The 15,110-nt window shown below is 38.5% G+C and overlaps 1 protein-coding gene and 1 long non-coding RNA gene across 3 annotated transcripts in view; both read left to right on the top strand.

Moving 5' to 3' along the window:
- PGR (progesterone receptor) overlaps positions 1-6,140 on the top strand; it is a 38,281-nt gene extending 32,141 nt beyond the window's left edge. For both annotated transcript variants that reach the window (XM_039385414.1, XM_027739069.2), the window contains 2 exons: positions 1,300-1,457; positions 3,894-6,140. In XM_039385414.1, the coding sequence (XP_039241348.1) occupies positions 1,300-1,457; positions 3,894-4,049 (314 nt within the window). In that variant the 3' untranslated portion in view covers positions 4,050-6,140. The remainder of the gene's footprint in view (positions 1-1,299; positions 1,458-3,893) is intronic.
- Positions 6,141-14,020: 7,880 nt separating this feature from the next.
- LOC113997327 lies at positions 14,021-14,442 on the top strand. Its single transcript, XR_003544069.2, has 2 exons — positions 14,021-14,223; positions 14,320-14,442. It is a non-coding gene; the product is annotated as an uncharacterized LOC113997327 (long non-coding RNA).
- Positions 14,443-15,110: the final 668 nt, after the last annotated feature.

Below are 15,110 nucleotides of genomic sequence, written 5' to 3'. Positions count from 1 at the left end.
AAGCTTGTTTTTGTTTTTGTTTTTTTTTTAAATGAGATTCGAATGAAGTCTGCTGTGGCCTCATATCTGTTATGGTTGGATACCAGAATGAAGATGTACTAGGTACCTAGATATCTAGCAGGAAATTTATTTAACAGTGAGAGCTAATATCCATGACACTCTTTTAGAGTCTGTGGAGAAAAATAAGCATAAATAATTTCTTTCTAAGGATAATTTCAAACCAGTGAACATTCCTTATGCCCAAGACTTACCTGATTATTCCCGCTAATACTGTAGGTAGTTATGGTAACTAATAGACGAAGATACCTATACTGTGAAATGCCTAAGTTTGGTGAGGTGAATCCTTTTCCTCATGGTTGTCAGAATACAAAACATTAAATATGATGTTGCAGTGTGAAATGTCATTGGCAAGAGAGAAAGGAAAGGAGAAGAAATTCAACATCTCTTTTGAAAACAGTCTGTTTGAAACAAGACCATGTTTTGATGTGTGATTATAGGGAAGCAAGGATTTAGATTTGATTGCCAGATGGGAATAATTTTTTTTTATTTTCATTTCTACAAGTTTTTCATTTCTTAGTTGCCTTTGACAATACAAGTGGTAAGACTTGTGGATTACACTCTACCATGTCAAGGAGAATGTTATCATCAGTGATCAAATATGCTCTTATTGCTAGCAGTTCCTTTCTCAGTGTTGTCTCCATGTCCTCATTTTTATCCTTACACCTGACCATTAAGAGAAGAGGAAGTTCAACCATTTTCTCCTCTTTGCTAATTTTTCTAAAAAGCTGTTCACATGTAAGACTCTGATAGTACATCTGTTCTGTCAAGTGAAAGAGGTTCAAATGGGAGGCTGAGCCCTGGATGCTTTATTGTCGGCACTACTTGAGAGTTGTTTGTTCGTTACTTGACTCCATTTTGAAGTACTCAAGCTAGATCTCTCTACCATAAATTTGCTGTGAAGAGAGCTGACCCTCAGCAGTGTAAACATGAATCAGTCCATAACATATTTCCTCAAAGATGGCAGTGGTTCTTTTGGCCATATTTTTTTTTCAGCAAACACGTGTAGCTGAAGGTTAGGGTATTTCTAGATCTATTAGCAAAATTAATGGATTATTGCTGGTATATCCATTTAACTAATTGTGTCACTGTTTCTGGAGTAACTTTTAAATGGGAAAAAGTGCCTGGCATATAGTAATGAATTGCACTGTACAGCATGAAATACTATAATTTTTTCCTGTACTTTAAATTTCTTTCATTGCCTTCAGAGTAAATTGTAACACAAGTCTTATTTTTGTTTAGTTCCTTTGGAAGGTCTAAGGAGTCAAAGCCAATTTGATGAGATGAGAACGAGTTACATTAGAGAACTGGTGAAGGCAATTGGTTTGCGCCAGAAAGGTGTTGTGGCCAACTCACAACGTTTCTATCAACTTACAAAACTGATGGATTCTATGCATGATGTAAGTTTATTTGTTAATGTGTTTTACTTTTTGTGTAAGAAGGAACTAGTATTTCTTAAAAATAATTTTACAGAAGAAAGTAGTTAACATTTATAAACAACAAAAGAAAACAACAAAACATTTTTCTTTTATTGTGTATATTTGTGTGAATAGATATATTCAGCATCACTATATGTATTGTGCCTATATTTTATAGTATACAAGATATAAGTATTCGTGGGAAATGTATTTGAATGCTACCATTTTGTTTCATGCTGCCTGCCATACAGTTATGGGCTTTGGTAGGGGGTGGTGTCTATGTGTGTGTGAGCATGTGTATACGTGTTCAGGAAAATAACAATGCACAGGATAGGCAATTCAAGTTGCAAAGTCAGGCTACTAAGAATTAAAGAAAGATAACCAAGAATTTCTTTGAAACCTTAATTCAACTATTTTATGTGTATATTCTGTGCCATTTTTCAGGATCTGTCTATGTCTGAGAACTGAGTAATCTTTAAGAATTCTAGTAGTGATATCAGAGATTCATAGGTGTCTTAAAAGATGCAGCTGAATTCTTTCCACACCTCTGAGAATCCAACATGTATCCTATTGTTTTTAAATTCATTAAAATTGAGGAGTGACATTTCATATAAACCTATATCCATGTTAATATCCATAGAATGATAGAATGGATTTGGTTTGAAGGGGGACCTTAAAGATCATCTAATTCCAACCTTCGCTATATGAGGGGGGAAGTGGACCAGGTACACGGAGCCCCATCCAACCTGGTCTTGAACACTTCCAGGGATGAGGCACCCATAACTTCTCTGGGCAACCTGTTCCAGCCTCACCACCATTCCATTAAAGAATTTCTTCCTAATATCTAATCTAAACCTGACCTCTTTTAGGTTGAAGCTGTTCCCCCTCATCCTATCACTACGTGCCTTTGCAAAAAGTTCCCTCCCAGATTTCTTGTAGCCCCTTCAGGTACTGAAAGGCCACAATAAGGTCTCCCCTGAGCCTTCTCTTCTCCAGGCTGAACAACCCCAACTCTCTCAGCCCATCTTCATGGGAGAGGTGCTCTAGCCCTCTGATCACCTTTGTGGCCATCCTCTGTACTTGTTTCAACAGGTCCACATTGTTCTTGTCTTGGGGGCCCCAGACCTGGACCCCACCCCAAAGATGGAGTCTCCTGAGAACAGAGCAGGGGGGCAGAATCACTTCCCTTGACCTGCTGGCCACACTGCTTTTGATGTAGCCCAGGACATGGTCAGCTTTCTGGGCTGCAGTAGCACATCTGCAAGTCATACGGAGCTTCTAATCAACCAGCACCCCCAAGTCCTTCTCCCCAGGGCTACTCTCAATTCTTTTTCCACTCAACCTGTATTTGTGCTTGGAGTTGCCACAGCCCAGGTGCAAGACCTCACACTTGACCTTGTTGAACTTCATGAGGTTCACACAGACTCACTACAGCTTGTTGTCATTGGCAGACTTGCTGGGGATGCACTCAATTCCACTGCCCATGTTAAACAGCACTGGTCCTGATACCAACCCCTAAGCACTTTTGAGTTCAGAGTTGATTATGAGGAACTCTCAGGGAGTACAGGGTGGATGAAATCTTTGCATCTTTGTATTCTTCAGCACTCAGCAAATTTACGCTTTGTTTTAATTCAATCTCTTATTTTCAAATATATAAAGTAAAAGAGCCAGGGAGGGAGGGAGAGAGGGAGGGAGGCTTGCTGCAAAATAGCAAAGTGGTGTGTGGTCCATAGAGTAACTTTGTTCAACCCCTGTTTCAACTCAGGCTGATAAAGTGATGGAGATAGAAGGAAAAGATAGATCATCACACTGAGGAGACTGCATGATGTTAAAGCTTAGGGTAGCAGAAATAGTATGTTATTTGACAACATAAAGGTCACTGGTCTGAAAGAAAAATTGGAGCCTCTCAGAGAGGATAGAAGAGATGAAATAGTCACTTGTATTGAGCAGTTTCTTTAAGAGACAAGGGCCTATGGAGTTTAATGTTTGCGGCATACTCAGATATGATGGTAATCAGAACCATGGAAAAGCTCACAGGTAAGTAGTAAATGCTGTCTCTCAGAGCAGTGTTTGAATGGCATGTAGTGAACAAAGCACTGAGTCATCTTGAGGGTGATGGAAGATTGAATACTTGTTAAGTAATTGCCATTGTTCATTGCAAATTTCATGAGTCAGAATGATACTACTTTGTAATATTAGTGAGGCAGTTTTTACATGACATGACATTTAGCTATATTTATGATTTTTGCCATCAATAGGGAGTGACAAATACCCTCATTATTGATTCAAGAAATGACAGAGTAAGGTCTTTATAATGATGTCAGCTAATGAATGTATGAGCTAAGTTGTTGACAGCATGTTTATCTGGCTGCATTACTCTTAGCCTGATTGTTCGTGTTTGTATTTTATTAAATCCAGCTAGTGAAACAGCTCCATCTCTTCTGTTTGAACACATTTCTCCAGTCCCGTGCACTGAGTGTTGAATTCCCCGAGATGATGTCAGAGGTGATTGCTGCCCAGCTACCCAAGATTCTAGCAGGGATGGTGAAACCTCTTCTTTTTCACAAGAAGTGAAATGTCTTCTCTTATCATAGAGGTGATTTCTGGGTCATTTTTTGTTTGTTTATTTTGGTCAAGATTTTGCAACATCAGGACGTCAGTATATTTGTCATACTTACCTTGCCTCCTGCTGTATACTTGTAACATACACAAGCCATTTAAGCTTGTTGTATATATTGTGAGTTTCTGATTCCTTAACTGCAAAATCACAACAGTCATAAGAAATGTTTGGTAAACTTGGCTAGGCTGCTTTTTAGATATGCATATGGATGACAGTGAATAGACTTTCCGGATTTCTAACAACAGTTATACATTTTTCTTACATGTTGCACGCTCTTGAATTTCTGATATGACATGGTGCAAACTTTTTACTTTAGTACATTGTGTGCTTGGGTACCTGTGGGTATGTGCATAACACAATATTTTTTAGGAATTAAAATAAATATTGCCCACATTTTCTCATGGATATTTAACTTTTTATTAACTAATTAGCCTCACAGAAACAGCCTTTCAAAGTCAGCCATCCAGGATTAAGCACACATTACTGCAGTACCTTCATGAGTAACTGAAGCTCTAGGCATACACTATAACACTATATATTCATATTCCTGTCTATGCTCATGATGCATTGAAATTCTGAGTCCAGCATACTGTTTTCTACAGCGTTTAGTGCAGCTCTCCTTCAAAAATCAGAAATCTTAGGAAAATTTCAGTGTATATTACACCAGAAGTAATGTGTATGCAAACCCACTAAGCTTTGGTTTGTGTTATTTTCCTCAGAAGTCCAGCACTTATTAAAACTAAATCACTTAGCTGTAATCATAAATTCATCAGCTATAACATTCTGTATTTCAGAAGCTTTAAATCGAGATGTTTTCACTGACTACAGCTCTTAATAATCTTAATGTTTTGAACTCCAGTGCTGAATACTCAGAAGGCCATTAGCATCAAATTAGAATGAGACTAAATGCAAAAAGAAATGGAAAAATGACTGCAAATATTTTGATACAACCAGACTCATTTCAGTACTATTTAGTGGAGCTACATATTTTATATTTTAAATGCATGCCATTATAATTGGGGTAACTGTAAAAGAGGAGTTGAACTAAATTAGCTTTATACATTCAAGAAGAATGATGTTTTACCATGGAAATGAATATTTTACTGAAAAATTACAATGTGGTGGTGTTTGTTCCCTTGATATGGATATGAAGCAACTCATGCATTTAAGGCACGTAAATTGTAAATTGTAGCCATATTCGAACAACAGAGAAACAGATAAAGCTTAAGAAGAATTTATGAGTCTATTAAAATATGAAAAATTATGCCAGTCACTGGAAATGATACTTAAATGTAGGAAATGGTGAGTTTTGGATACTTGCTGGTTGTACGCTTTTGCTTACCCATTACATGTTGGATGCATCAATTGTGTGAGCATGTACTGTTGGTGGTGTGTAGCTTGATCTGTACAGACATACCCTTGTCACATGAACAAAGGCCCATGGGACATAAATTCAGAATCCCTGGTTAAACCAGGGTGCCCCTCATTGGAAGTATATGATGTAACTTGTTCATAAAAATTACCTCTTGATTCTTGAAAAAAATGTTGACAATTGACAACTAAAGGTATATCTAAAGGTATCCTAACTGGTCATAATTTCCAAAAGCCAATGAAGAAGAAGCTACATTACAACTGGGGATAAAACATTTTATATATTCCCCACATAGTAGTACAAAACCCACTAGAGTTGGTGTAAAGATGTGGCCCTCAATAAGTGATATAGGTAGACTTTTGTGTTATTTGACTAGGTTTATCATTTCTGACTGCCCAGACAAGCAATTTCTTTCATATTCAGTACAGTCTGACTTTTAACTGTGATCCTTAAAGCAATTATGTTTTAATAAATACCACAAAATTCTTTGTTTCTAAATACTGAAGTTTTGTTTTTTTTATTTTAATTTGTGTTTGCATTCAGTAATTGTGGATCTCTGTAAAAAAATCCATTTCAACCATTCCAATTTTGTGTAACAACATTTCCATGCATTCTTTTGGAATTCAAGCATTGCTACATGATTTACCATTGAATAAACAGACTGTCTACGTTACTGTTTAGATTAAACTGTTAACAGAAACTTCCCACACTAAAAATTACTCTTCAACACCCTAATTCTGAAATCAGAAGGTAGAACAGGCAGTATGTTTCCCTTAGGAATGCACGAATCAGCCTACGCCTGCCTTTTACTTAATCCCTAAGTGACTGACATGTCACCATGTCCCATAAATATGGCAGACTAGTCTGAAATACACTATATTTGTCTCAAAGGCATAGTGAAAAAGGAAGAAAATATATCTTTTGGGAATAGATAACAAAGATTAAAAACATTTTAAAATTATATTTCTCAAAGGTCTCTAACTCATGGAAAAAATTCCCAGAATTTCATAGTCATGCTAAATGCACTATACAAGATAGAATGAGTTTGGCTAATTGTGGCTGCTATATTAATTTGAAAGTCCTGTGTTCATTATGCGATTATCTGAAGTTCAAAAAAAACCTTTTAATTTGAGAACTTCCAGATTTGACCCCAGTTTATAAAATTGCCTTTAGTCTCCATTTTGATATTGTGATTTGCTCTGGGTTACACAGACACCATGAGCAGTGAAAAAGGACTGGGGGCTGCTAGTTGACACGAACATGAACATGAGCCAGCAGTGTGCCCAGGTGGAAAGAAGGCCAATGGCATCCTGGCCTGTACCAGCAATAGTGTGGCCAGCAGGACCAGGGCAGTGATTGTCCCCCTGTACTCGGCAGTGGTGAGGACACACCTCAAATCCTGTGTTCAGTTTTGGGTCCCTCACTTCAAGAAAGACATTGAGGTGCTGGAGTGTGTCCAGGGAAGGGCAATGGAGCCAGTGGAGGGGCTGGAGCACAAGTCTTACAAGGAGCACCTGAGGGAGCCGGGGCTGTTTAGACTGGAGTAAAAGGAGGCTGACAGGAGACTTCATCGCTTTCTACAATATCTGGAAGGAAATTATAGGAAGATGGGGGTCAGCCTCTTCTCCCAGGTAAGTAGTGACAGGATGAGAGGAAATGTCATCAGGCTGCACCAGGGGAGATTCAAGTTGGACATCAGAGAGAATTTCTTCACTAAAAGTGTGGTTAAGCATTGGAATGGGCTGCCCAGGGAAGTGGTGGAGTCACCGTCCCTGGAAGTGTTCCAAGAAATGACTGGACATGGCACTTGGTGCTGTGGTTTAGTTGACAAGGTGGAGAGCAGTCAAAGCTTGAACTCAATGAACTTGGAGGTCTTTTCCAACCTTAATGATTCTGATTCTATGATTCTACAAACACAGATTGAAACATCAGATTACTTTCTTCCCTATAGAAATCTTGTGTACTGTGACTTTTCAACACTGCAACAATGTTCAGAGAGCAATTATCTCATTGTTTTACCGAGTATGAGGCTTAATAGTTGTCTGTGTTTCTCTGCATTAATATTTGTTTAAAGATCAAAGCATTTTTTGACCTGAGCTTTATTAATAGGCGTAAATAAAACATCTTGTAGAGCTTCTCAATATATTGAACAAGGCAAAACCGCTGGATCTTCTTATGCTGCATTTTGCACAATTGAAATAAGAGGTTCCAGCAGATGGAATTTTTTTGTTTTCTGACATTTATGATGTGCCTAATTATATTTTAAGGGTATGAAACCTGTAGTTCTAGTTAGAATGCTTGCCAGCCATCTTCTACAGGTTTTTGCCCAAGCTATCACGAAAAGTTCTCCATACACTAAATATGTAAGCAGTGCCTGACGCTAAACTTCTTCAGGTCTGTACAGTTGAGGTACTTTTGACCCAAGCCCTTCAGCATTGCCTTCTGCTGATACTTCAGTGAAGCAAAACAACCAAGTCATCAGTTTTCTTTGAGCTCTGCTGTTGTGATTCTGCTCTGTAGAGGCATCACATTTATAGTTTTTAAGTACAGTTTAGGAGATTGAAGTGCCTCGCCATGGCAGCCCACCTATGTTTGGAGAGCTGTGACAATGCAGTGCAGAGAAGAGGAGACCTCCAGCCCCAGCAAGCTGCCCTCTTTGTCTAGAAGCTGCTTTGCAGTTGTGCTTGCTGTGGTACAAGAAACACAAAAGATCAAACACTTGGCTCATGTTTTCAACAATCTCAGCTGAACATGCAGTTTTGACCAGCCTTTAGGGAAGGGGGGATGTGGGTTCCTTAATAGCTCGTCCATGACAGAGGGAAATGTCATCTGAGAAACTTTCAGTCTATTTCATGGGGTTTTGGAATGGCCTGGTTACATGTATGCACAATAAACAGAAGCTTAGGTATTTTTGAACTGCAGCTGTTTCTTCAGCTGCACTACAGTTATGATTCTTGTGCTCTATCTACAATAGAGAAAATGGGACTTAAGTTTGTATTTTCTGACCAGTCAATGCCTTATTAGTACCTTAGCTGGTGTCTTTTCTTTCTTTTCAAGGACAATTATGTGTCTATTTCAATTATAATTTTTGGGAAGATAAACTGCTTTCCTGTGTTCTTGTCTGCATCCAAATATTTATCTCAGTTATCAGTAATCTATCAGTAGCATGAAAAGTAGGGATCCTGCAGTGATCTTTCCTTCCCATACTCTCCTACCTGCACAAACTTAAGGTTACTTTAGCTGCAGAGCAGGAGGGGATGGGGCTGCATTCTACCCATGCAGCGCTGCAGCTCCAAGATCACATTTTTTCCCTTACATGCTGTTTGTGGCACGCTGACCTTTCTTTCCTTCCAAGAAATCAGCTTACAGCCACAGAGCTAATATACAAAGCCCTCCCATCTTTCCATGGCTCATAAGCCTGTGTGCATACTGCCAGGCTGGATTGTCAGCATTGCTGGATTTATTGGCTTGTACTGCTTTGTGTCATGGTGACCTGGCTTGAACAGAAGGTTTGTTTTTAGTTCAGTTCTCTTTTTCCCCTTGGAAAATGAAAAGGGAAAAAGGAATATTTGAGGTATTTTTTTGCTCTAAAATTTATGGGTTTTTTTTTCAATGAATGCTATTAATTTATTGGGTTGACATTATTTGCATGCAGAATGGTACTGTAGCTTCTCAGATGCTTGGACAGAAACATGAAGTAAAAGGTGACTGCATAGATATTAATAACTAAGTTAAAATTTAGCTGCCTGTTTGCCTTAAAGAAAAAATAAATAATCCTCAGAAAATAGTCCTTCAGTGCTGTTGGAACTAATTCAGCAGCTGCATAACTTTAAGTACATGAGCAGTGCTGCACCCTTGATGTATTTTTTTGCTCACATTTAGGAATTTTTTTCCTGAGTTGAGCCCACAGTGCTCTGTATGAGGTATTTAAAGCAAATAAAGTATATAAAAAAGTGGTGAGCTTACATTTAATTCTAGAATATCCTTTAAAACTGGCAACATTTCTGTTTCTTGCCAGTGTGGGGTGGGCTCATTATAAAAATACCATCATGAGTCTTTTAACCGTAGATCATTTTTTTCTGACCATGAAAATTATGTTACCTTTTCACCTCTGCAGGTACAATAGTTCCACCAATTAAGCATTCAGGCATATCAGTGAGGAAGTTCTCACAGTGTCATTTAAATAGTCTCACTCTATTGCATTTTCCCACACTCAATTTAAGTACCCACCCAGCCAGTTCATTACTAAAATCTCTTTTTGCTGTGTTGAGGAAAAAAGAAATACATCATTGTCAGGAATTCAGAATACTGCATCAGTGAGCTTCACAGCTGCGTACTTTCAAATAGGAGGCTAGATTGGATGAAAAACAGTTAGTGAGCACAAAAAGCGTCTTTGACATCAAATCAGAAATAGCTGGGCAGACTAGTAGAGATGCTTTTTTGTTTTACAGGTGAGATTTATATGAATATCACCATATATTGCTCATTCCATCTTGGATGTACAATTTTCACATGTGCCTATTTTTCTAGATACTAATAGAGCAATGCTTTTACACTTCATACCCTGTATTGTTGGTTTATGTCCAGCCTGAGACTCTAACCTGTGATGTCTCCAGTTGAAAATAATGTTCTCATCATGGCACTGCTCAAAGAAACTGATTTATTCTGGCAAGACTGTTTTGAGCATGAATATGGAAGCACATTGAGCAATATGGATCATGAATAAGGAAAGCACCAAACCAACATATGCATGACAGTACGCATCCAGAAAGGTGTGTAAGTGGCCTTAGAGTACTTCAAAAAGAAACACCCAGCGACCTGCAATCACTATGCAGTTTTAAAAGTAAATTTTTTTTCAAAGAAATATACAGTTACATTATATAGTGCCTGAATAAGACTCATTTTATACTAAAATTAGAAGGATCTCTAATTCATTTCCAAAAGAAAGGAAGCTCCAAGGAGCTACATAATATTTGAAAACCATAAATCTGTGTATTTTATAAGTTCCTCCAAATGGATGCATCTATTCAAAAGGCATTTAAATACAATTATTGCCAACTTATAGGAAAGGTAAAACCAACTCTATGAATCATAAAGTGTTTCATGCACTATTTTTTCTGACAGTATATGCCCTTTGTATGAATGCATTTTTAAATGTAGCACCATAATTCACTTTATGCATCATCACAATACAAAAGCAGTTTGAGTGGAATGAGTTTTCACGTGCACCTCAGAGTCAGTAAGGGTCACAGCTTTGGTGTTCAGGGAAGGAATTGAAACACTGGGCTAGCAGGTGGCAGACTGTTACATGTAGGAATCTTCCTTTTGTTAGAAATATTTGGAGTTGTGTCTGAAATAGGGACAAAGATGCCTGTAGTGCAATTAATAGGTCACTGATATGTAAAATGTGGATTTTGCTGGTCCACATAAGCATATTCTATTATAGACAAAGTACAAGACACTTGACAAAAATTATACAATGTTAAATAGAAAAAAATGTGACATAATACCATCAGGACAGACTCCCAGCCTGACTGTGGGCCATTAACACACAATGGATGAGAATATTGTCTTTTGGGACTGTCATCACTGCACATCAAGCGTTGGTCACCTGACGATGACAAGGCTTTTCGCTTAAAAATTCAGAAGTTTTGTAATCCAAAGCAGAGCTTTCAATACAGTCATGCTGTGAGTTGGCCAGTTCACTTATTAACAATAATTTCACAGAATCATGCACCCAATTGCTATTAGATGTGGTTCATAGTGATAGCTACAGCCAGCTTAGATTTTACTGGGAGACAGAAACTGCTCCCCTTTCTCAAGCTTCAAAATACAGCTTCATGTGTCTGTTTGGCTGCCCACAACCAAAAGGTTGCACAAATGATTAAAACACAACATTTAAAAAAAAAGAAAAATCCAAACATCTGAAATTCTGAAAAAATTACTTCATGAAGATTTTCATTTAAAGTATCCTTAAAACCTTCCCTGAAGACAGCTATTAATGTTAAGAAAAACTACATGATAGAAAAGCACAACCTGAGGTTGGGCACTCTAGTATGCATGACATGTTAAAGTTTCTGAATTTCACACAACCTCTAAATCCCAGTTCCCATATTTGTAAAACATTTATTCTCCCCTCCTTCCTATGCCTTCAACACACTTTCTTTCCCAATGGGTTACTGGGATGTGTAATGCATTAACACTGTGCAGAGACTTTGTGATCCTAAATGGAAAAAATATTTAGAAAGCCAAATAATCCTTAAGTTTGAGATATGTTTGGACTGATGCTCATATTTCTCTGTATTTAGGATCATGATGGATATAATTTACAATTTGCTGCCATTGTTTTTATTTTTGGAAAAAAAAGGGGCTTGTATAAGATTTCTGTATTTTCCTCTTGTGAAGAGAAGCTTTCATCTATATATTTGTACACCTGAAATAATAGCTTTCAAGTATTTTTGTAAAAGTGTTGTCTAGCTAGGTTGTGTCATGTCCAATAAACTGGGGATATGCTTACTTTGTCGTAGTATGAGAAGTGTTTAACTCTTCAGTTACCAGTAGATGCAAAAAAATCCACTAGATTGACTAGGAAGTAAAGCTACAGAATGGCTCTGCAGTCACCACTACCAGGCTGATGGAGCCACTTTGTGCTTGCTGTCCTACAGAGCAGCTGCCAGGAGGCTGATTTCAGTGGGGTTCAGTGGGCAGCTCCAGGTTAGAGACAACACACATTGATCATTATTTATTGATTTAAACCCATATGACTGAGGAAGGGGGCAGAATTATTTTCCATTTTGTTTTCAATTCAAACCTTCTACAAGACTCAAAGAACAGGAGATGATAACATTTTATTTATTTATTTATACTTACATGGAAGGTAGTGACTAATGAAAATTGCAACTGTCAAAACTGTCAGCGTATAGAAACACGAAGAGAAGTTACAATGCATTCCTGATCTTCTGGCATAAATATGTACAAAGGAAAAGTTTTATTAAAATGTCTGCCATGCCATGGGGGGCAGTAGGTGCAGGAACAGCAGCACTAGCAACAGGTGCTGACATGGGAGCAGAGGCTGTGGCACTGTGAGAGCAGAGGTGGTGGCATGATGCTGCTGGTCCAGATCAGAGAAAATATACCTGAGTAGAGACAGAAGTAGCACAGCAATCAACACATTAAGTAATAACTTATTTATATGTATTTAATAGCCATGTTTTTCAGACTTTACAGAGGCAGTGCCTGAGCTCATGACCATGTCTACACCAAGAACTGAAGCTATCCCCTACCAAAATTGGTCACTGCCAGATCTGCCTCCCAGGGTGCAAGATGCAGTGCTCTTCAGGATATCATCCATCCATCCACCCTGCCATCTTCAGTTATGGGGCAGAAGGCACTTTCCTTGTTGCTGGTCATTGACTTGGCCTGGTGCAAGCTTTCCTTGGCTGCACCACCAGGGCACATCACCTCTGGTTTTTGAGGAACTGCAGAGCTCAGGTGATCCTTTCCCCATCCTTAACATGTCCCACTTCCTACCACACTGCCCTCTAATGTGGCGTGCAATAGGCAAGGAGTGGTACTTGCACCCTGGTGAGGGGCAGAATAGCTGAGAAATGTAATATGTCCTCCATCAACTGGAACGACCACCCCTCTCCCTTCTTATTCTGAGGAAGCACTGGCAACTCAGGTCTGGTCTGCTGGTTTGGATGTAGCCCCTTTCTAAGGATGTGCTGGAATGTTAGTGTGCCCTCAGAGAAGCACTAGTCATGCCAACAATGTCAATACTTGTGGACATTATTTCAATATAATGCGGAACATCTTGAAAGTGATGTTTCATTTTCATTTCTGAATGTCTTTGTTCTTGTGAATTGATCTCTTGGATATTATCAGTACTCCATGTGTCCATTACAAACAGTTTGACAAGGCTGGGATTTACCACACAGGTGATTTTTTTTCTAAATTAATTCAGTTTTAAACATTCTGTGAAATATAAAACACCAGGGGAAGACATTTAGTCAGTACAAAAATATGTAAGTTACTTTCAAGTGGAAGTTCTATTAGGAGCTGTCACACAGAAGAAAATCATACGAAAGTCTTTGAGATATTTTGAGACACTTGAACTACAAGGTGTCAAAATTTAAGACTGTGGTCCTACTTAAATATGCATTCAGTTGAGCACACCTGCATTGATAGATTTATTTAGTCCTGAATTATTTATTTACACAATGATGTCCCCCTGGATTGAGTGGAATGATGTCATATGTATATGCTCCGTCCCAATTCAGTCTCAATGCATATCTCTTTTGCTCAAAAAGAGTTTTGTTTTTTTTCTTTTTAACAGACATGGTAATGGAAGGGTATAAGGAATGAAATAAGGTTACTCATTATTTGATATACAGTGTTAAACCCTTTGAAGTAGAAGTTTTTGCTTTGACCTTTAGTGAATAACAGCCCACCTAAATGAGACAGGTGTTTTTATTGTGACATCTCAGACTTCATAATGACACAGCTGCTGTCGAGCCTGACTCATCTCTGCACAGCACAGGTGAGCTTCCACTTAAACATACTAATGAGTTCATGCAATAATCATTGTCTGCTCACAGCGAAGACAGTGCTGCTGTTTTGTGATTATCTAAGTGAGAGAAAGAAGTGGTGTCAGAGATCCTGCTGTGCGGGAATTCAGATGAAACCATCATTTCCTTTCGTATGTGTTACCAATAAGGATGCTGCAGCGCTGGAGAAGGCATCAAACTGAGCTAAGGGTGAGGTGATGCTATGAGAAGGTCCACTGTCCTAAATCACCCCCTGTGCTGCATTGGGTTTGGTGTTACCACTGTTTTACTCAAATGTTCCTGCAGGGAAGGCTGGCCCAAACAAGTGTCTTGGAAACCGAAAAGTGAAGAGATGTGTTTGTTCCTGCTGCCTTCAGGAGAGGAGATGTTTGTGAGAGATGCACACAAATAACATTGTGATAAACACTCTTTCTTGATTTTCCCTCTGGATAAAAACTATACAGAAAAGCTAATTGTGTTAGCTAAAAAGCCACAATATTCACCTGAGTTTCTCATGCTGATACGTTTACAGACATCTGGACATTTGGCTTCCCAGTTCATTTAGTCAGGAAATATTTCAAGGAATCACTTAAACGAAGAGGAAAAAATTATTAAGGAAAAGTTTTGTCAGTGGCAAAACCTGAACCTCTTCGTACAACTTGGTTCTGTGTCGCTCTGAAGGTAAAATTAATTGTGCTGGTTTGTTTTGCATCATCTGAACTTCAGAAGGATGGGGAGGGCAGAGAGAAGGACCCATCTGGAAATTAAGTAGTGTTACAAATCACAAGTGGGTTCTGGCTGAAACACTCCTATGGCATTCACTGCAGGTTTCTCAAGGAAGGTTTGGAGAGCAGGACATTGTGCAGAATAACTATTTTTCCCATCCAAGGCAGGCAATTTGTCATAATTACAGAAAAGAAACAGCACTTTACAGGACAAACATACACATTGCTCAACCAACAGCAACAGCACGAAATAACAAACTTTAAATGATCATTTAAGCCAGGGGTTTATGTAAGGATATATTTGCATCACTGCTGCCCAGTGCAATTTGTTTGCACCTAAATGTCTCTGAGGTCTTCTGCTATATACCTGCT

The sequence above is a fragment of the Pipra filicauda genome, unplaced genomic scaffold (genome assembly GCF_003945595.2).
Source record: "Pipra filicauda isolate LSUMZ 115617 unplaced genomic scaffold, ASM394559v2 scaffold117_size3949168_pilon, whole genome shotgun sequence".
Taxonomy (NCBI): Eukaryota; Metazoa; Chordata; class Aves; order Passeriformes; family Pipridae; genus Pipra; species Pipra filicauda.
Note: the sequence above shows the minus strand (reverse complement) of the source record. Positions and strands in the feature narration are given on the sequence as shown.